General features: G+C 36.6%; 2 protein-coding genes and 1 long non-coding RNA gene across 3 annotated transcripts in view; 2 read left to right on the top strand and 1 right to left on the bottom strand.

The window, feature by feature from the left end:
• Window positions 1-1333: 1333 nt before the first annotated feature.
• Window positions 1334-17169, bottom strand: LOC308497419. Its single transcript, XR_013993322.1, has 3 exons — window positions 16717-17169; window positions 6627-6757; window positions 1334-3585 (listed from the first exon to the last, which is right to left on the bottom strand). It is a non-coding gene; the product is annotated as an uncharacterized lncRNA (long non-coding RNA).
• The window catches only part of MAP2K5 (mitogen-activated protein kinase kinase 5), a 236612-nt gene continuing 228728 nt past the window's right edge, over window positions 13722-21605 (top strand). The window contains exon 1 of the mRNA XM_081048101.1: window positions 13722-14122. The gene's annotated coding sequence lies outside the window, so the exon portion shown is untranslated. The remainder of the gene's footprint in view (window positions 14123-21605) is intronic.
• Window positions 13730-21478, top strand: LOC308497418 (uncharacterized protein C15orf61 homolog). Its single transcript, XM_081048103.1, has 2 exons — window positions 13730-14096; window positions 19026-21478. The coding sequence occupies exons 1-2, from the start codon at window positions 13751-13753 to the stop codon at window positions 19151-19153; spliced, it is 474 nt and encodes a 157-aa protein (XP_080904229.1). The 5' UTR covers window positions 13730-13750; the 3' UTR covers window positions 19154-21478.

A 21605-nucleotide genomic window follows, 5' to 3' on the forward strand; every position in this document is an offset into this window, starting at 1 on the left:
GAATGTCAACTGTAGCTGAAAAATTTAAAAAGGGGAGAAAAGGTGAAGAAGAATAAGAGGTCCAAATTTCCAGGTATAAAACAAATACGTCACGGGGATGTAATGTACAGCATAGGGAATATAGTCAATAATATTGTGATAGCGTGGTATAGTGTCAGATGGTTGCTGGACTTATCAAGCACTTATAAAGAAGTAATTACTTCTTTTTTTTTTAAAAGATTTTATTGGGGAAGGGGAACAGGACTTTATTGGGGAACAGTGTGTACTTCCAGGACTTTTTTCAAGTCAAGTTGGTGTTCTTTCAATCTTAGTTGTGGAGGGCGCAGCTCAGCTCCAGGTCCAGTTGCCGTTGCTAGTTGCAGGGGACACAGCCCACCATCCCTTGCGGACTCGAGGAATCGAACTGGCAACCTTGTGGTTGAGAGCCCACTGGCCCATGTGGGAATCTAACCGGTAGCCTTTGGAGTTAGGAGCACAGAGCTCCAGCTGCCTGAGCCATGGGGCCGGCTCCTGATTACTTCTTTAGGTATATAAATGTTGAATAACTATGGTGTACTCCTGAAACTAATATAATATTATATGAAGTCTGACAATTAAGTTCAACAACTCATCCTAGAAAAAGTGCTACATACCTCATTGCTGAATATCACTATGGTCACCTTTTTTGAAGTACTCCTCTTGGGCAGCTATGCACTGATGCCAGCGCCTAGTCCACCCTTCAAAGCAATTTTGGAACTCTTACTGGAATGGCCATCAGAGCTGTCATCCTGTTACCCTTGATGTCCTGAATGTCATCAAAATGTCTTCCTTTCAATATTTCCTTTCTCTTCGGGTAAAGAAAGAAGACATGGGGGGGCATATCAGGTGGCTAGGGAGGGTGTTCCAAAACAGTTATTTGTTTACTGCTAAAAACTCCCTCACAGACAGTGCCGTGTGAGCTGGTGCATTGTCATGATGCAAGAGCCATGAATTGTTGGTGAAAATTTCAGGTCGTTTTGTCTAACTTTTTCACGCAACCTTTTCAGCACTTTCAAATAGTAAAATAAACTTGGTTAACTGTTTGTCCAGTTGGTACAAATTTATAATGAATAACCCCTCTGATATCAAAAGAGGTTAGCAACATCCTGGCAACAAGTTCACAAACTTAATTGTCAGACCTCATATGTTAGCTATATTTTTAATAAACATCTTTTTAAAAAGTTATGAAATAGGTATATATAAGGGACTATATATATCCATTTAAAAATCATGTTACTATACCTATTGTATGATTCAGACATTCCATTCCTAGTCTTTTACCCAAGAGAAAAGAAAGCATATACAAAAGACACGTACGTGAATATTCACAGCAGTTTTATTTGTAATAGCCCCAAACCGGAAACAACCCAAATATCTGTCAACAGGCAAGGGGATAAACAAATTCTGGGATATCCTTGCAATGGAATACTACTCAGCAATGAAAAAGAAAGAACTGTTGATAAACTCAATGATATGAATCTCAATAAAATATGCTGAACGAAAAATTCCAGACAAAAAAGAGCACGTATCTATTTACATAACATTCTAGAAAATATAAACTACAGTGACAAAAAGCAAATCAATGGTTTCCTGGGGGTGGAATGTAGGGTGGGGCAGTGAGGACAGAAGGATTACAAAGGAGCAGAAGAAAAATTCTAGGGGTGATGGATAGTTTCACTATGTTGATTGTGAAAATGGCCTCTTGGATGTATACAAAACTTATCAAACTGTACACCTTCAATATATGCAGTGTTTGAATGTCTATTATACCTCATAAAAAGCTGTTTTTAAAAAAATCCTGTTACATTAGAAGAAAATGAAATTATATTTAATTATTATGAAGTGAAGAAGCATAGTTTAAAGCAGCACAACTTTTAAATAATGTGTGCATATATATGTGCACACACACATATATACACACAAGACTGTAAAGATGAACCCACAAAATGTTAACAGTGCTTACTTCTTAATGATGGATGTTTTCCTTTCTGTATTTTCTATTTTATAATAAATTTGTTTTTAATTAATGGAGCAAGTGAAACAAAACTTTAATTTGGGGGAGGTTGGGAAAGAAATACATGAATGTCTTCATTATAAGTTCTATTATCCAAAGTGATAATGAACTTAGGGACATGAACTGGGAATATCATAATCACCTCCCTGCTCCAAGTTCCCAAAGTTGCACCAGATAGTAATGGTGTTTTCCCAGGACCATGGATTAACTGTTTTATTCTGAGCTTAATTCCCTTAGTCTGAATGTTCTAGAATCCACACCAGACAGTGACTTAAGTGCCATGTCTACTCATGCAGAGATCCATAAAAGGGTAAATGCTTCTGCAACTATTTGGAGGTACAGACAGTGATTAGGTGGCATTTGTACTTATTCTAAATGTATATGTAATTATACAAGTAAATGTAAATGTATGTGTATGTAACGTATATATAACATCTGCTTTAGCTATAAATGTCTTAATGGATTTTAGTTTTCGCTTTTTCCTTAAGGGACAAGTAATATATCCTGCCTAGCCCCCCATTTTTCTGGTTTGTAAAATAAGAAAGTGGAACTGACAGTAAATTTCCTCCCAACTTTAATATTCTGTGATTCTATGCCACCATCATCAAAGTATCAAAAGGGAAAAATTTTATATATCACACAAAGAGGTGATTTTTTTCCCCTAGCTTTCTCTTCCATTTACTGGAAATAATGGATGAAAATATGTTGCAGCTTTGTGGCAGCCTCTTAAGCTCTCCCATATACCATCCAAAAGGGCTATGATTTTAACTTGTTACAAATATTTTATCATTTTAAAATAGTTCATTGCAATGCAAACAGTTTTCTCCTGGAAGGAATCATTTTGATTGCTGATAGTAGCAAGCCAAATATATATATCCTTTAGACTAGGATCATATCTTTCATTTTTAGGTTTTCACTTTCTTGCACTCAGTTCTTACGTATTGCTAATCACCTAAAGTGGAAACGTTTTGTTTTGAAAGCATTTTTATCTAAACTGATGAAATGCGTACCTTCTGTACTAGAAGATGTTGGTGCAAAAAGATGGGATAGAAATGACAATAAAAGCTTTAAATGTGCATTTTTGTCCCTGTCTAAGCCAGAGGATGCCTCCTTTTTATATCTGCTTCACAGCAACAGGATGGGTTGCTGGAGGGCTCTCTGAGCTTTTCTTTAATTTGTACCTGGGCTCAAAAAGAGATGGAAGACGTATTTTGTAACATTCTATTTTGCTATGTAGTAGATGTGGTAGATGTGTTCGTAGAGCTGCATAAATGAGAGAAATGAGTAAGATAGTGAAACTAGTTTTACCTGGCACCTGTATTTTGAAAGACCTCCTAAAATGCACTGTTTTCCTGGGCCACATCTATGCACTGGCAGGCATAGGCTTTTCTAGGAAATGTTCTGTCATACCTGTGGCAAGGCTTGAACCGGGAGCTGAAAGTAAGATGATTCTATATCCCTCTGTAAAGCTCACACTTACCGTTATGGCTAAAACACTTGACACTTCATTGCCAGGGCTGAAATCTTCCTGCTTCCTTCATAGATTCTTGGCACTAAAACCAAGGAAACAAAAACTCATAGCTGATGTAAGATTACTTTGTCTTAAGTATACCTGAAGAGTATTTTTATTTTTTCTAATTATAGAACATTAGCTCATGATAAAAAAAAAAAAAAGGATCACATAGCTTCTTCAAAAAACAAATAAATTAAAAGAAAAAAGAAAAACTTTCGAAAACCAGGAAAGTAATGGGAAGAAATTTAAAAATCAGCAATTATTTCACCACCTGGGGATAACTACAGAGAAGATTTTTGGGTGTATCTGCTATTATTCCTACCTAGGGCCTCTGCATTTCCCGTTCCTTCTGCCTGGCACAGTCTTCTCCCAGAAGTTTGCCTAGCTCACCCACTCGCTGCATTTAGGCTCTGCTCGACCATCACTAGATCAAGGGGTCCCTCCCTGTGAAGGGTCCCTCCTATCTTCTTTAATGTATTATAGCATCGCCCTTACTCTCTATCCCCTTACCCTGTTTTATGTTTCTTCAAAGCAATTAACAATATATGGTATTACATAATAGATTTATTTTTTATTATCTGTCTTACCCAGTGGATTGTAAGTATAAAGATGTAGCCCCAGCTCCTAGAATAGTACCTATCAGTAGTAAGAAGTGCTCAATTAATATATATTGCATTTATCTTTTATCATATATATATTTAGTCCCTACATATTGTCTTTAATCTTTGTGTATATAACATTTAATAGAATCATGTCAGACATACTGTTTTGCAGACTGTGTTTTTCACTTAGCAATAAAATCTGAAGACACATTGGAAATTCTTACCCAGTGTGATTTTAATAACAGAATAAAGGATGTTAATAATCCCCTATTGTTTGACCAGTACATGGGCATTTTAATGTATCCTTCAAATACACACCATGTTAATGTCAACCAGTTAAGATAATAATATCAACAATGCCTTTTATTCATACGATACTTTATAGTTTACAAACTATTTTCATATCTCATGTGATTCAGAGAGCTTAAATAATTTCCCTAAAATAATAAAACCAGTAATAGGGAGTCCAGACTCAAACCGAGATCTATCTGTCTCTGCAGCCTGGGCTCCTCCTAGCACCTCATCGTGCCTGGCTGAAGCCTTTATTTTACGGATGAGTAATCCATGCTTAGAGAAGGGGGTTGTGATGTGCCCAGAGTCATATAGCTTCTTAAGAAAGAATACAGAGAGAGTGGAACCCGGAACTCCTGACTCCCTATCCAAAGCTCTCTCAACTACACTGTCTTTCAACTACATGCTGGCTCAATAAATGAGAGGAAAAAAATCTAAATTACTGTGTAGTTAAAATGGCGACCAATACATGCTGTTATACTTCTCTGAAGATTACACAGTATATTTACTTGGTGATGCGAAGTGCCAACCTGATGACACTTGCAATCCTGAGCTTATTTGATGTGGTTGGGAAGCAAATGAGATTCCAGTGCCCCTGTTGTGCATAGGTGCTCAATGAGCATCTCCTGCATGGTGGGGAAGTGCCCTATATTTACAGTATCTGAGCCAGTTTAACAGCAAGAGCTAATGTTAAAATTAGCCTGGTAAAAGTTTTCACCCTAGTTCACACAAAAACAAGATTCTGAGATTATGACTGGCAATTTTTCATGAGTTGATTTATCTGAATAAAACCTATAAGGTTTTGAACCATTAAACATTCGATTTAGGGAAAAGAAACTTAGCATACAGAAGAATAAACTGAGAAATGGAACAGATTTGTTTCTTGTAATAATTATGAGCAATATCTCAAACTCAGCATCCTTAGACCATTGGGCTGTGTAGGATGAATGTGCTAATTAATCAATTACTACCCAACAATGGACCCTGTTTATTTACTGAAATGCACCAGAAACGTGTGCAGAACTGGTAATTATTAATCATCTTCAGTAACAAATATGACTCAAGTTCACCTTCATATAATTAATAGAGCATGTAGTTAGCTTTAGCATCTTGCTTTATTAGAAACTGCAATAAGGAATAAAAAGAAAGAGCTGAACCACAAGTTGTGGTTCACTAAAATGCTGGCTTGGACTAAATGTGCCTATTAGCCATAGCAGCAGTATTACTCAAGCCATCCAAATTACAGCCAGATACTCTCTCCATTAAAACCCAAGTTTTTAAAACTAAACTTTAAAATGTGAATAAAATTTTAGATTTACAGAAAAGAATTCCCATATACTCTTTATTCAGGTTCCCCAAATACATCCCAAGTTTTACGGCTTGATAACTTGCCTAAATTTGGGATGTTTGTTGGTGGTGCCCAAACTCCTCAATGCGTGGCTCTCAATTTTAAACATATTTTAAAGGTACTTTCAATGTACATAGAAATAGTTGTTTTACAACAAATTTTGCAGTGATCCAGTTATGAAAAAAATCATTTATTGTTTCTTTTTTTGAATCATCATGTAGGTCCCAAAATTTCCTTTGAGCCAAAGTTTTGGACTAGATGGGCCCTATTTTGGATCTTGAATGCTCTTTCTTGTTTGCTTACTGATTCTGCACCATCTCAGGGGTAGTAAATTGTGCTAGCTACATTTATAGCTAAGTCTGGCATCATGTGACTCTTTTAACTGTGGTCAAAGCATGAGGTTTTGAGTGCTGCCAAGGTAGGTTCAAATCTCAGCTCCACCACTGACCTGCTCCGTGACTGCAGGAGACTATTTTAACCTCTCTAATTTCTGACATTCAGTTTCCTCAGCTTGAAAATGAGGAAAATAAAACCCTGCTTTGGAGCGTTGTTTAAAAGAGACAATAGGTGTAAACTATCCAGCACAAATAAATACTCAGGAACTGGTCAATATCACTATGCTGATGGTACGGTATAACCCTCCGTGGCCACTTATAGCTTAAGAAACTGCAATGTATTAGTCATTCACACACAAATAGAAAGGTATTTCATATCATGGAAACTACAAATGTAGATGAACATATTTGAAAGTTTTCTCCTGAAAGGGAAAATCTGATAAAATGTAATGTTATTGTACAGTAAAATACCAATGAAAATACCAATGGAACTGAAAATACCCACCTGAAAATACCAATGGAACATCACTTCAAAAATGTAAACTGGCCAGTTAGCTCTGTTGGTTTGAACTTGGTGCTAATAACACTAAGGTTGTCCGTTCGATCCCTGCATGGGCCACTGTGAGCTGCACCCTCCTTAAAAAAAAAAAAAAAAAAGTAAATTGACAAATCATAAATCAGGATACAATATTTCTATTATATAATGAGTCAAGGAACCTTTAAATGGAGAGCCCCCTTAAGGCATCTCCGTATTTGTTTATAGATCATTAACTACTAGACAGTGAGACTGGGGAGGGGGTATAAAAACTTACAGTTAACACGCTAAGAGCCACTGTTGGTTGAAGATCAGCAATAAAGCTAAAATATCTTAGGAATTTGATATGAAAATAAAATGTCACGTATTTCATAAATGTATCTATTAGTAAAACAAGGCTCACTTTACAAAGCTAGAACCATAACTATGGCCAATGTGACAAGGTGATTTTACTTGACCATGTTTTCAAATGCTTCCACAAACAATGACTACATATTATGAAGATTTGTAATGTTGGAAAGATGCCCATAAAATGGATTGTGTTATCTATCAACATAAATCATTATCTGGTTTCAAAAATTCACAAAAATGTCTCCTTGCCACCAGATTCTAGCATCCACAGTAGAAGGGAACAGAAATGTTTCCTGATGAAAAGCTCACTGAATGTTAGGGGGCCAAAATTTTAATTCTTGATTCTGGTATATGATTTTGAGTAAGTTTCTTACCTCTTCTGTAGTTCAATTTCTCTAACTACCAAATTAAAATTTTAATTAAATTAAAACCACTGACCCTACATACTGTAATTTCTTTTCTCCAACATCTTTCAAACACACGACTTGTATTCACTTTACCCACTCACCCCCCATTTATTCAACAAATAGAACATTTACCATATGCCAAATACTGTCCTAGGTACTCAATCACAAAGGTTAACACAACAGACATAAATCTCTGGCCTTACAAAGTTTACATTCCAGTGGGGGGAGAACTTGAGCATAGTTTAGACACAAGATGCTTTTGGATGAGATTCTGCACCCACTATGTTCAGGCTAAAGTGTTTTACCAGAGTAATTCTTCTTGCCACTCTTTGTAACAGCAGCCCCAGCTGCCAGCCAACCTCTGGAGGGGGTGTCAGCATATCAATCAGTTCCACAGGAGAACTCAAGAAGATCTAGATAAGAATACAGTAGCTCCTTCCTTTACTAATGACTTCTGCCATAACTCAGAACTTCCATGAGGATAACTTTACATAAAACCAATGTATATTGTCCTTGTCAGGGCAAACACAAGGATACAGGAATGGACCAACAAGCAGTGTTTGCTACTGATGACAGTGGGGAGAATCAATGAGCATTCGTGCAGCTGAAGGGGTAACTCACCACCACCTCCACTGGTGCTGAGCTTGGCTTAGAAGGCACTGAGCTATTAAGTAGATTTGGGTTCCTTGCAGATTTGGGTGGCTTTTTTGGGTATCTGTTTTAAATTTCCAAAGCATGCTGGAATATGAATCATCTCCATGGTCTTTCTTTCCTTTAACCCTTAAAGCTCAAAATGTAAAGAAAATCCTAAATGTAAACATTTCTATCCCTTTTTCATATATACTTTACCTTTTACCAACATGCTGACACATGTACCCAGTATCTTGCCTATAGTTCTTCTGAGAAGAGTAGTGAATTAAAATCTACATGCCAATGCTACTTTCTTTTAAATCACATTATTATAAATATGTGATTAAATCAGGGTCTCACAGTAAGGTTGTAAAAACAACATGAGAATATTCTTTGTATGTACAAGGTCACATTTGGGTCATGTCCACTATATATATATTCTCTGTACATACTTCTTCATAAATGCTAATTATCGGATGTGTTAATATATAATACTACCAGTGGCGGCTGGTTGGCTCAGTTGGTTAGAGCGCAGTGCTCATAACACCAAGGTCACCAGTTTGATTCCCACATGGGCCAGGGAGCTGCACCTCCACTAGATTGAAAACAATGACTTGACTTGGAGCTGATGGGTCCTGGAAAAACACACTGTTCCCCAATAAAAAAATTTTTTTTTTAATATATAATACTACCTGTAGAATTCATTGTGTTTTTCAAGATTTTTATTGAAGTATTTTACATACAGATACATATGTGTGTGTATACATATATACATATAGATATAGAACATATATATATATATATATACACACATATATATTCGGTTAAAATAATTTTCACAAACTGAATACACCCATTTAACTAGACTCTAGATCAAGAAAGAATAATTTGTTGGTTCATCAATTATAACAAATGTACCCTCTGGTGGGGATGTTGCTAATGGGAGAGGCTATGCCCCTATAGGGGCAAGAGGATGTATGAGAAATCTCTGTACCTTCCTCCTAATTTGCCCTGAGCCTAAAACTACTCTACAAAAATAAAGTCTTGTTTTTTAAGCTATAGAAACAAAAAAATAAAGAGGGAGGCAGAGAGAGAATAATCCCAGTCCCCGAGAAGTCTCCTCGTACTCTTTCTAGTCCCTTCCCCCTTCCTCCTGCTAAGAATGACCACTATCTTGCCTTTTCCCATCCAAGTACTAACCAGGCCCAACCCTGCTTAGCTTCCAAGATCAGAGGAGACTGGTGCGTTCAGGGTGGCATGGCCGTAGACTATCCTACCTTCTAATAGCATAAATGAGTTGTGGCCAGTTTTATAGTTTATATAAATGAAATCATGTAGTAAGAACTTCAATGTCTAGTTTCTTTCAATCTTATGTTTGTGAGATTCATGTACGTTGTATGTGATTATAGACCGTTCCTTCTCATTGCTGCATAGCATTCCATCATGCGAAGATGCCATAGTTTGTTTATCTGCTCTACTATTTATAGAGCAGTAATTCGAGTAATTTCCAGGTTGAATATTACAAATATGAATAGTCCTGCTGTAAATATTCTAGTACATGTCTTTTGGAAAACATGCACACAATTTTTATTGGGTATTGTTACAGACTGAATGTTTGTGTCCCCTCAAAATTCATATGTTGAAGTCCTAATACCCAATGTGACTATATTTGGAGGTGAAGTCCATGAGGAAGTGATAAAGGTTAAATGAGGTCATGAGGGTGGGACTTTCATCTGATAGGCATGGTGCCCTTATCAGAAGAGGAAGAGACAGACACCACAACTAGCTTTCTCTGCCGTGGGATGATACAGCAAGACAGAACTACAAGCCAGAAAAAAAACTCTCACCAAGAACCCAATTGGCTGGTATCTAGATCTTGGACTTTCCAGTCTCCAGAATTGTTAGAAATAAATTTCTGTTGCTGAGCCACAGAGTCTATGGCATTGTGTTATGGCAGCCTGAATACACAAACACAAATATATACCTAGGAGTGATATGGTTCGGTCATAAGGTATGCACACCAGGCACACCTCAGAGATACTGCAGGTTCGGTTCCAGACCACCACAATAAAGTGAGTCACAATCTTTTTGCTGGTGGAGGGTCTTGCCATCAATGTGTAAAAAACACATCTGTGAAGTGCAATAAAGTGAAGCACAAAGCTACGAGGTATACTTGTATATTCAACTGTAATGTATACTACCAAAAATTTTTCCAACGTGGTTGCCTGCAGTGTATAAAAGTTCTAATTGCTGCATATCCTCGCCAACACTTAGTACTTTCCATCTTTTCTACTTTAGTTTCTCTGGTGAGTATGTAATGGTATTGTACTGTGGTTTTAATGTCCATTTCTTGGACGATAATTGAAATGAAGCACTTTTTCACATGTTTATTGGACATCTGGATGTTCTCCTTTGTAAAGAGTCCATTCAAAGATTTTGTCCACCTTTCTACTGGATTGTCTTTTTTTTAAATAATTTGTTCCAAATTCAAATGTTTTGTCAGATATATTAATATGTATTGCAAACACTTCTCCCATTCTGTGGATTACTTTTTCACTCTCTTAATTGTGCCTTTCAATGAACAATAATTCTTAATTTTAATATATTCTGATTTATTAATTTTGTAGAACTCATTTTTAACATATTCTGAACATCTACAATGTCTTGGGTGCCTTTAAAACAAAAAAAACAAGAAGGCTAAATACCTTCTTTCTAAGGAGCAGCATGATATAGGCGCACACATGCTAAGTGGTGTACACAGTATCACTCTTTACGGTTATTTTAAGGGGTTCCTTCTAAGAGGTATGCCATTTCTACACACTTTGTGGAAAACTAAGTATTCACGTATTTAATCCTTAATTATTGGACACATTGTTTTCTAAACATTGACTTAGGCTTTTGAATACCAGCTTCTAAGACTCCTTGTTTCATGGTCATAAAGAATTAGAACTGAAAAGAAAATCAAGCATCTGATCTAAGTTGTGCGTTTTTTGAGAAATCATGTTATTTCTATTATGGAAGTGGTACCATATAATTTTAAAGTCAGAAGAGATATCTAGAAGTCATCTTCTCTAGCTCTTTATCTTTAGTTTAGGGTAATATTTCATTCATTCACTCTTAAATACCTGGGTGTGGTCCATCATCTATCAGCTCTCTTTGGAGAAATTTCCTACCTTAGAAAAAACAGAGGGAGATCAAAGAGCCTAGGATTAGGGAAACCCTCATCACTGATAAAGTTCTGCCAAGAGAGCATCTTCCAACAGAAATCCTTCAATTCCCTAGCCCTTTTCCCAAGCTTTCATGAGAGAATGCAGTGAAACCTATTTAAACTTCTGCTTCTCTTTATCAGTGGGTTTTACCTGATATGCCACAGAACCTAAGGTTTCTGAGACATATTTCAGAGGCTTCACAAATGTTTGGTTCAAATTTCATTTTTTTAAAAATAGATTATATTGCCAAAAGAGATACAACGCCAAAATTTAACATATTGCAAAATTGCCCACACATTGATTTGAGGTTAGTCATTTCCGTGTAGATCTCAGAATTAATCTTCTCCTGCCATCTTTGTAACTGAAGCACATTCCCAGGTGAATCATTTGAAAACTATTCTCACTTGTTTCTATTTCTCTGGAGGGATCAGGATTTTCTTGATAGTATACAACCAAAACAGAAGAATAAGAAATTAACTGTCCCGAGGCTGCTATAAATGCAACTGTTGTCTGTAACCCTCAACTTCAAAATTTCCAAGCATAAAACAGCAGGGTCGAGAGAACAGTGGTAGTGAGGCCAGAAAATGCATTTTCTGAGGTTGGTTCTGCAGACTTCCTATTTATTATTTTAGCTACTCAATTTCCTTCCAATAAATTCCTTCTTGGCTAAAAACAAAACAAAAAGGAAACCAACCCCCAAGACAACATACCAACCTCACTGTTTTGTTTTTTATTTACCTATAAAGTGAATGTTAAAAATTTGAACTTATAAATGTTTAGTAATCAAACACAAGTTTTCATCTACTTTATATGTTGAGGTTCTGTGACAGATTTTGTTTGAAAAAGGACTCCAGTGCTTTTTAAAATTTAATTTGAAAGTCAAATACTGAATCATCTACCTGACTCGTGTCTTAGCCACCTTCCAGTCACTTCTATGCCAATCTAACCACATCATGCTTCCACCTACAATCCTTTTAAAGTTATTATCTAACAGGGAATCCTATAAGGTAAAGCTCAAACTATTTGCATGACTACAAGCTCCCTCAATATTTGGCACGTGGTAGGGGGTGCTCAATCATTGTTTGTTGAATGCATCAATAAAAACTGGAGAATGTTAGAATCAGCCACACTGCCCTCCATTCCCCTTGAGTTTTAACAACATAATAATTGTTACATGGTGCTTACATATAATTATCTCATTTACCTACAGTACTTTGCAGACACATCCTATATACAAAGGGTGCCAAAAAATGTATACACATTTTAAGAAAGGAAAAAACTATTAAAGTTGTAATACTCAATATATACAGACAACAAAGATGAATACAAGTCACATTTGACTTCTGCAATTACAAGAGGTGCTCCAAGTGGTTACCATCAGCGTAATTTTAATAGTTTTCTCCTTTCTTAAAATGTGTATACATTTTTTGGGGGGGCATACATATATATATATACACCGGGGGTGCCAAAAGATGTATACAAGCGGACACTTTGGTCAATGTTGCTCAAGCAATAGTTCACCGTAATCCAAGCATCTGAATGCAGATGGTAACTACTTTGAGTGCCTCTCGTAATTGCAGAAGTGAAACGTGACTTGTATTCATCTTTTGTTATCAGTATATATTGACTACTACGCTTTAATAGTTTTTTCCTTTCTTAAAACAAGATGAGTTTTTCCAAACAAGATGAGTTTACAAAAATAAGAGGAAATGCTTTAGAAAGCAGGTGCATACAAGTTACCTGAAGAGGCTGCAAAGTTTGAGAAAAGGTTTTCCTAAAGTAACAGATTGATAATGGGTGACTGAGGATTATAAAGGTTTATAACTAAAACACTCCCAGTCTGGCCTGCACCAGGCTAAGAGGAGAGAAGGTGGGGGTACGCATCTGGGCATCGCATGAAGAGACGTGCGACTTTTTAAAAAACAAACTTTTTTTGAAATATCTGGGACTTATTTTAAACAGTGAACAGGATAGTGAAGACCCAAACATAGTAATTCTCCCTATCACCGAATGCAAATCTAGGGGCTTGGCTTTTAACTCACTTCTCTGAGCACATCTTCTCAAGTGTTTCCTCAACAATGCCAACTTAAGGATTTCACTTGAGCCAGGACTTGGGTGTGAGCTCCGCCATTCACTAGCTTGGTTGTTTGTTTTAAGCCTGAATTTTCTTCATATCCAAACTGATAAAACCTCGCGAGCCCCTTCGCCAACCCCAGGGTTACTAAAGACCACATGTGGTCACAGGTGACGATTTAACCACCACCTCGCGGTACTTATCCTCCACCCCCCCGCCAACCACTGAGCTGGCGCGGTCCCTCCCCCCTCACTCCCCTGGAGCCCACGGGACGTTCGTGCGCACGCGCCGGCGCGCCCCGGGGGCTCTCGTGCACCCGCGCGGAGCCCGTTGGGCGTCCCCGCCGCTCGCTCCCGCGGCTCCGCCCCCACCGGCGCGCGCGCCCACGGTGGCCGAGGGGCGGGGGACGCGGGGAGGCCGGCCATGGAGGCCCTGAGAAGGGCCCACGAGGCCGCGCTCCGGCTGCTGCTGTGCCGGCCCTGGGACTCGGGCGCCGCCTCCCGCCCCAAACCCCGCGCCTCGGAGGTGCTGACACAGCACCTGCTGCAGCGGCGCCTGCCGCACTGGACCTCCTTCTGCGTGCCCTACAGCGCTGTCCACAACGACCAGTTCGGCCTATCGCACTTCAACTGGCCGGTGCAAGGCGCCAACTACCACGTCCTACGCACCGGCTGCTTCCCCTTCATCAAGTACCACTGCTCCAAGGCCCCCTGGCAGGACCTGGCCGGGCAGGACCAGTTCTTCACGGCGCTCAAGGTCGTCAACCTCGGTGAGTGGCCCGGGCCTGTTAAGCACGTCCTACCGATGGCCCAACTGTTTGCAAAGCACGCTGACGAACGTTCTCGCGCGGAGGCCCAGACCCCGGCCCAAGGTCAGACCACGTTGGCTCGTTGGCTCGGGAGGAGCTTTCCTCGGCCCGGAGCTGGCTCGCCCGGGAGCACGCCCTCGCCACGCTTCTCTCCCTTGCTGTGGGGTTTCCCAGATCCTGCCTGCGCGTCCCACTCACCCTGCACCCATCTAGCACTGGCCTTGGCTCTGGTCTTTTGTATTCCCCACCATGTAGGTGCTCATCAGGGTTAAGTTGAAGCTACTGAATCGCTCCCCGCAAAGTGGACTTTAGCCACAGACCTGTACTGAGGGATCTCCCTGCATCACCCCTGGGGTGGGGACATTCCATCCACTTCCTGCCACTCTTAACTGGGAAGACTCATACATTAGGCAGTGAGGAGGCTGTAAGCCACTGGAAAGTGGCTCTGAAGTTAAAAATGTCTTATTGCATGGCAGGTTTCTCTCGCATGAGCATCACTTTGTGCGTGCGTTCCTATTCCAAAAACTGGAACGACCTTTTAAGTGGGTTTTTTTTCTTTATATGAAATCCCAGCAAATTCCTTCTACTAAAAGCACTAAAGATTTTCATCAGTCATCTTAGCCTCCTCAGGTGCTAAGCCTAAAAGATATTTTTAAAACTGCCTCTTTAATGTTTTTAGGTTTTCATGGGAATATTGCAATTCTAAGAGTATTTTTACTTTTGCTAGATGTTTGTTTTCTTTTGGTTAATGACAGAAGAGGCATGAATATTGACATGGGGGTATCTTTTACAGGTCAGTGGAAAATAGGCCTCAAGATGTTTTGAACCTATTAATAGCTGATAACAAATTAATCCAGATTTCAGGAATTCAAAATCTAGACATGGGAGCTGAATCATGTTATGCAACCAGGTTTTTAAGACCAAAATTAAAGCTAAAGCAGCTGCACTAGTGTTATATAGTCTGATCATTAAATTTAAATATAGTATGTATAGTTTCGCTAATAATTCACATATGTCAGTCATGGGGTTTTTGAGCCATTGCTCCACTGGGACTGTCCTGGGTTCAGTCCAATAAGGAGAAGATTATATAGCAATGTGTAATCCTTCAAAAAAATGTCTTATTGTTTGGCTGATGGACTATATAGAGCATGCCCACTTATTTTGAAGTTGATACAAATTTGAAAGTGTGAGGTGACTTAGAAAATTCAATTCAAAATTATTTGGAAAGACTGGAGTGATGACTAGATTCAAGAAGAGTAAGTTTTTTAAAAAAATTATTTTAGCATTTTCAGAATCAGAAAACAATATTCTTCCCAAATGTAAAGAGTAATAGGTTAGGAAAAGTATAACATGAGCCAAATGCCTTTTTTTGTTGTTGTTTGTTTTCACCATTTAAAACATAATACTTTAGGAACACCTTAATGATTAGGGGCCTCTCTCTTTTTTTTTTTTTTTTTCTTTTTTCTTTTATTGTTATTTTTAATTAAACAATAACAGCTTTGTTGAGATATACTTGACATAAACAGAACATACAAAGTATACATTTTGATACTTTTTGTCATATGTGTATACCCATGAAACCACACCACAATCAAAATAATGAACATAGTCATTACCTCAAAGTTTCCTCCTGTCCCTTTGTAATCTCTCCCTCTCCCTTCCCCTCCCATCCCACCTGAAAACTGTGATCTGCTTTCTGTCACTATACATAACTTCGAATTTCCTAGAATTTTATATAAATGGAGTCGTATGATACACTCTTTTATGTTTGCCTCCACTCATCAGCATCTCAATTATTTTGAGAATCTCTTGTAGCATGTATGAAGAGTTCATTCCTGTTTATTGCTAGCAGGAATTGCTACTATTTCATTGTAGTTAGGACTCAGCCAGAGTTTGTTTATTCATTCACCTGAAGATGGACATTTGGTGTTGCTTCCAGTTTTGGAAGACTACAAACAAAGCTGCATGAATATTCATGCATAAGACTTTGTGTGAATATATGCCTTCATTTCTCTTGAGTAAATGCCTAGGAGTGGAATGGCTGGTAGGTACACTTTCAATTTTTAAAAGGGGCCTCTCTTTTAGATAAAGAAATCCAAAGAAAAATAGGATCCTAGAACATTCTCACAAAGAAAAGTAAAACCCTTTGAGGAAAGAAACAGCAGTTGTTTTTTTATGTTGAAGGCCAAAGAGTGATTGAATGGTCTTTGTGGTCTTTAAAAATTTTTTTAAATCCTGCTTAGATGGGAATAAGAGTTTCAGTTAAAAAGAAAAACTTTCTGTTCATACATGTTTTAATACAAATTGGTTATACTGATACAGGGAATTTATTTCTGGACTTTTTAAAGAGTAGTGTATTCACCAATTTGGTAATGTTTACTTTGTATTTTTGTCGGAAGGTAGGGAATGTGAACTAGATAATAGGATTCTTTCCTATTCTGTGATGTACAATTGCCCTTCTGGATTATCAAGTACCTATTCTATTAATAAAAATACTCAGGATTTTATTCGTCTTCTACCCTTCCAAATTAGAAACTATCCGAGTAATTCATTTTGTAAATAACACAGATTTCTCTCTTACCATTTGTTCTCTTTCTCTTCCGCCTTTCCTTCAGTGGAAGCTGACATTTTACTGATGGTTTATCAGTCTAGGAATCCTGCTGGGAAGTAGATTGAGATTTAAGAAAAGCAACTTACCATTGGAATGAATGGGTAATCAGAGACTTGATACAAAGTTCTAATTTTTTTTAAGTGCTTAATTTGACAGTGGTTTACCTACTGTTCAGCTGACTCAAAATGAATTATTATGCAAAGAACTGACTTTCACGTTCATATGTTTCAGACTCGCTGGAAAAAAATTAATTTTTCATGGAATCTTACAGACTTGAAAGCATATGTGCTACAAAGCAAATTGTTTTTTTAATGTATAAATTATATCAGTGGCAAATCTTCTCATACAGTATATTAGCCTGACTGCATTAAATAGACAGCTGGAAAAAATATATAGAATTTCTGACTCCTATATCACAACTTCATCCTCTATCAAACAGCATTACTGGTAATGAATGGTTCTTAGTTGTTTCTTAATAGGAGAAAATGTAGTTATTAAGCTAGTAATCTTTGATCAGTCCTCCATTTTAGCTGAAAAAATACCGACCAAATATTTAACTGAAAACTGTGACAAATACTGTAAAACAAAATTTTCAGTGTCACTAGCTATTCTTTAAATATATGTCCTTAGAATTGGTTTAAAAGGCGTATTTTTTTTACTCTTAGTATATTTAGAAAATTAATAATTGTGTCTAGAGCCTGCTTTGTCTTCCTCCATTGATTTTCAGCTTTTGAAATAGTGGTATCATATTTTAAATTTATTTTTCATTTCTGTTGCTCCCTATACTCCGTGCTCACTTCTGCCTGTCTTGTTCTTGTTTTACTCTTGTCCAGTCCCCCATTTGCCTTTTTATTTTTCCTTTTTGGTTAAACGATTTATAAATAGCTTAATGTTGCTAGTTTTTATAGATTTTTTTTTGTAACATTCCCTTGGGGCATTTAGAGATTATTTGGGGTATTACTAAGGCAAAGAAGGTAATACACTGTAAAAGGTTTCATTAAAGTTCCAGGGAACCCTGTGATAGTGACAAGCTGTGACCCAGTATATTCCTAAAAATAGAGAGATGCCAGCCTGTATGGGCATTTTTGCCTTTTCTCATTGCCAGCTAGTGATGCTTCTCCTGATTAATCTTTGGCATCACAGTGGCTGGAATGCACCTTCAGGGAATAAGCACAAAATAGTTCAGTATACTTATACACCCAAAAAGAGCATAACACAGCAAATATACTCTTGCATAAAAATAAGAAAAAAAATAGCAATACGGTTAGTCCTGAGATGTGTTGATTTCCCTATTAATTAGAAAGAAAGCGATTTTCCAAATGTAAAACTCTTAAATTGTCATCTTCTGTCCAACTCCTACACAGGAGCAATAAAATTAATGTGTAGAACATAGAATACTTATTGATTGATGTGCCTATGGTTTTATACATATGTTTTTAATATGTTATTGGTCACTGATTCTAAATAAGTACCTTAAAAAAGATAGGAATTGTGAAAGTTTGTTTTGTGTCCACCATAGTGTCATATGCATATGAAAGCTTTAATCCCTATCTCAGGGTAGTATATATGTTTAGTTTCATGTATCACAAATGGTAACTAATCATTAATATAACAGCAAAATCTTATTAAATGGAAATATTCCAAGGAAGAAACGTGTTGGAGTCTAGTCTTTCCTATTTCAAATAGGTCTAAATAAGATTGTTTCCCAATCACTTGTAAAAATACTAATGGGTTGTTTCTTTCTCATGCCTGTTATTATACTAAAGATTTCCTTAGAGTTAGATTTTGCCTTAGTTTTGAAGACAGCTGTTTGACCCAGTTTCTTTTAAGTTGTACAAAAAAGTTACTTTAGCCATCAGTGTTACAGTTTAGCTTAAAGTACAGTAAAGTTGACCTAGTAATTTAAGCTCAAGGGCAATAACCAGGAGCATCTATACCTAAATTAATGAATATTCTGTTTGCTTATTTGTAAAAAGAATATAAAATTACTTCATAATTGCTTGGAGGTAATGAATTAGTGCTTATAAAATGCTGTGAATTAAAATTTATACCAGCTATATCTATAGTTTTAAAAATCTCTAGTCTCACATAGTTGTTACCATGTTCCAAAAACATAAATGAAATTGAGATCTTAGAGTCACTATTTACTCATATTTTTATAACTTTATAATTTGTTGACATTGCTAAACAGTGCTATATGATTTGTACCATGACAAATATATGGGTACATGATTAATAAGTATTGATGTTCATAAATAACATACTCATTTGTTTTTTAGGTATTCCAACTTTATTATATGGACTTGGCTCCTGGTTATTTGCTAGAGTCACAGAGACTGTGCATACCAGTTATGGACCAATAACAGTTTATTTTCTCAATAAAGAAGATGAAGGTGCCATGTATTGAAAGTGTGCATCGGAGAACATAAATATTAGTGGATTTTCTCTTGTGTGAATGTGCAGTATTTATTTTTGATCCTTTAAAATAAAACTTTTGCAAACACCTTGTTCTTTCTATGATGTCTGGCTCTTTAAGATGAATCATTGTCCTCAAGAGACAAAGGTTTTCACACATTGTTATATATTACGTACTCCCTTTAGTCAATGGGAACTAGAAACACATGAAGTTTATACCAATTTTTTCTTAGAACTAGATTAAACTACAGATAAAAAACGATTATAACATACATAGATTTTATAATTTGGTATTAACAAATTCTCTTTGAAGAGAAAATACAGACACCACACAAAGAAGGAAGAGGGAAAAAAATCTTTTACGTAGCATTGGAAAAAGAAGTAAAGGATTTTAGGGTATATGGTGGAGATAATATAATATTGGCAAATCCAAAATTGATGAGAATTCTAATTGCAATCTGAAATCTAAACTATTCAGTTGCCAGGATTTTCAATGGAAATGTATTAAAGCTCTTAATGCCATTTATCTGGATGAGAGGTCTGGGTATAATGTTGAAACTTCTCATTGCCTAAAGAATCCAATACCAACTACCTTTTAAAATAGAATAACTGGTTAATGTAAATCCATCAAGATAAATGAAATTAAAACTTATTAAAAGTTAAAATAGCATGCTGATAAAGCTGTAAAAACAATTAAGATCTAGAAAGACTCAGAAAAATAAATTTGATAACCGTTTATAAAAGCAATTAGCTCAAATGGTACATATCCATAGACTTATTGGCGATGGGAAGTGGGCTGAAATTTTAAAGACCTGATGGCAGTTTTGCATTAGAATTTTATTAATTTAATTGCATTTTTGAAAGCAAAGTCATTAAACAAAATTTATCCTTGGGGGTAGTTACAAAATACCCAGATGAATGGTAAATTTCAGAAATTTGGAGTAATTTAGGGAGAACTAAGTAGAACTATTTAATTTCTAAACCAATGGGTGTTTAAGATTTATGATCTTTCCCATAATTACAAACATACATTATATATTATTTTATGTTAATGTGTTGCTGATACTCTATAACATTTACACTTTTTTGTAGCAAAATATAAAATTCAATCTAAGCGACATTTGGATGCTTGCTTCTGGCAAATCAGTAGAGAATGAGGAAGTGATTGAGGTGAAAGCACCAGAATCACAAAGTAATACAAACTGGCTTCCTTAAAGATAGTCATTTTAAATGAGCTACAGAGAGTGAACTGTTCTTCAAATATATGTAGTGTTCACTTGTCTAAAAGCAATTCTAAGTAATACTTTAATCAAAGAAGTACTTATGCCAATATATTTAGTCCAGAAGAATATACTTGACACTAGTTAAATGAATGGCTTACACAAAGAAGATAGTGTTACATTAAGCTTCATTAATAATAAAACTGACTATTAGCATTTTGCAAGGAAGGCTAGAACTGATTTCCTCTGTAATGGGCGAAGTTAAATAACTATAGCTCATAAGTTTTAAGTCAAATACTGCTCGTTCATTGCTGCTGGTTTTGTCAATACTTGTTGTAAAGGTTTGGTCCCAACACAAGGCTGATAAAATGGTTTTTAATTACCAGACTATAAATACAGCTTTTCAGTAGAGTTGCACTTCTTTTCACAGCGGCCTGTTTGATTTCTGATAATTTGTAGTGCTGACGCTGCTTACCTGTTTTTCAATAGCTATAGTCAGTTTGACTTCTTGTCTATATGGTGATAGGTAAATCTCCTCGGAGAACATCTTTGACAAACTACCCTATTGATCTCTGTAATTCTCTGCTTGCAGCATTAAATAGAGCCTTGATTTCTTGTCTGATGTGCTCACTGTGTAACAATTAAGCAAATGTAATATTTTCTTGTATTACATGAAAATCAATAGACCTCTTGCTCTCATAGAGTTGATCATGGTGAAGGATGAACTCAGTGATGGCTAAGGGCATGGTTCAAATATTAAAATACCATTCATTGGATTTATTAAGTCTTATGAACCTTTTAGTCTGAAAAATGATTGCCATTGAACAGTAATGGTTTAAGTTATTTTCTTTAAAGTTGGATATTACATCAAAGCATTGTGGCCTAAAAGGGATAAAGTATAAAGGCTGGATGTCAAGAGATTGATTCTATTTTTAGTAGTACCAGAGCTGTCTTACTTTTTGACCTCAAGCTGTTAACTCTACTCCTTTAAAGAGTCTTTGTTTTTTTCCACCTGTAATTTGAGGACAAAACAAGAAACCTTTATATCTTAAAATATATCCTGAATATACTTGTAATTAAATGTCATTTTATTTCAGAAAATCTGTTTGCAATCCTCATCCTGTTCCATATATATATATATATACACATATATATATATATATACCTATATATATATGACTTCATTAGTAAAAGGATTTTTAAATGTGAGAGGAAGAAAGGAGA

Source organism: Rhinolophus hipposideros (genome assembly GCF_964194185.1).
Source record: "Rhinolophus hipposideros genome assembly, chromosome: 5".
Classification (NCBI taxonomy): Eukaryota; Metazoa; Chordata; class Mammalia; order Chiroptera; family Rhinolophidae; genus Rhinolophus; species Rhinolophus hipposideros.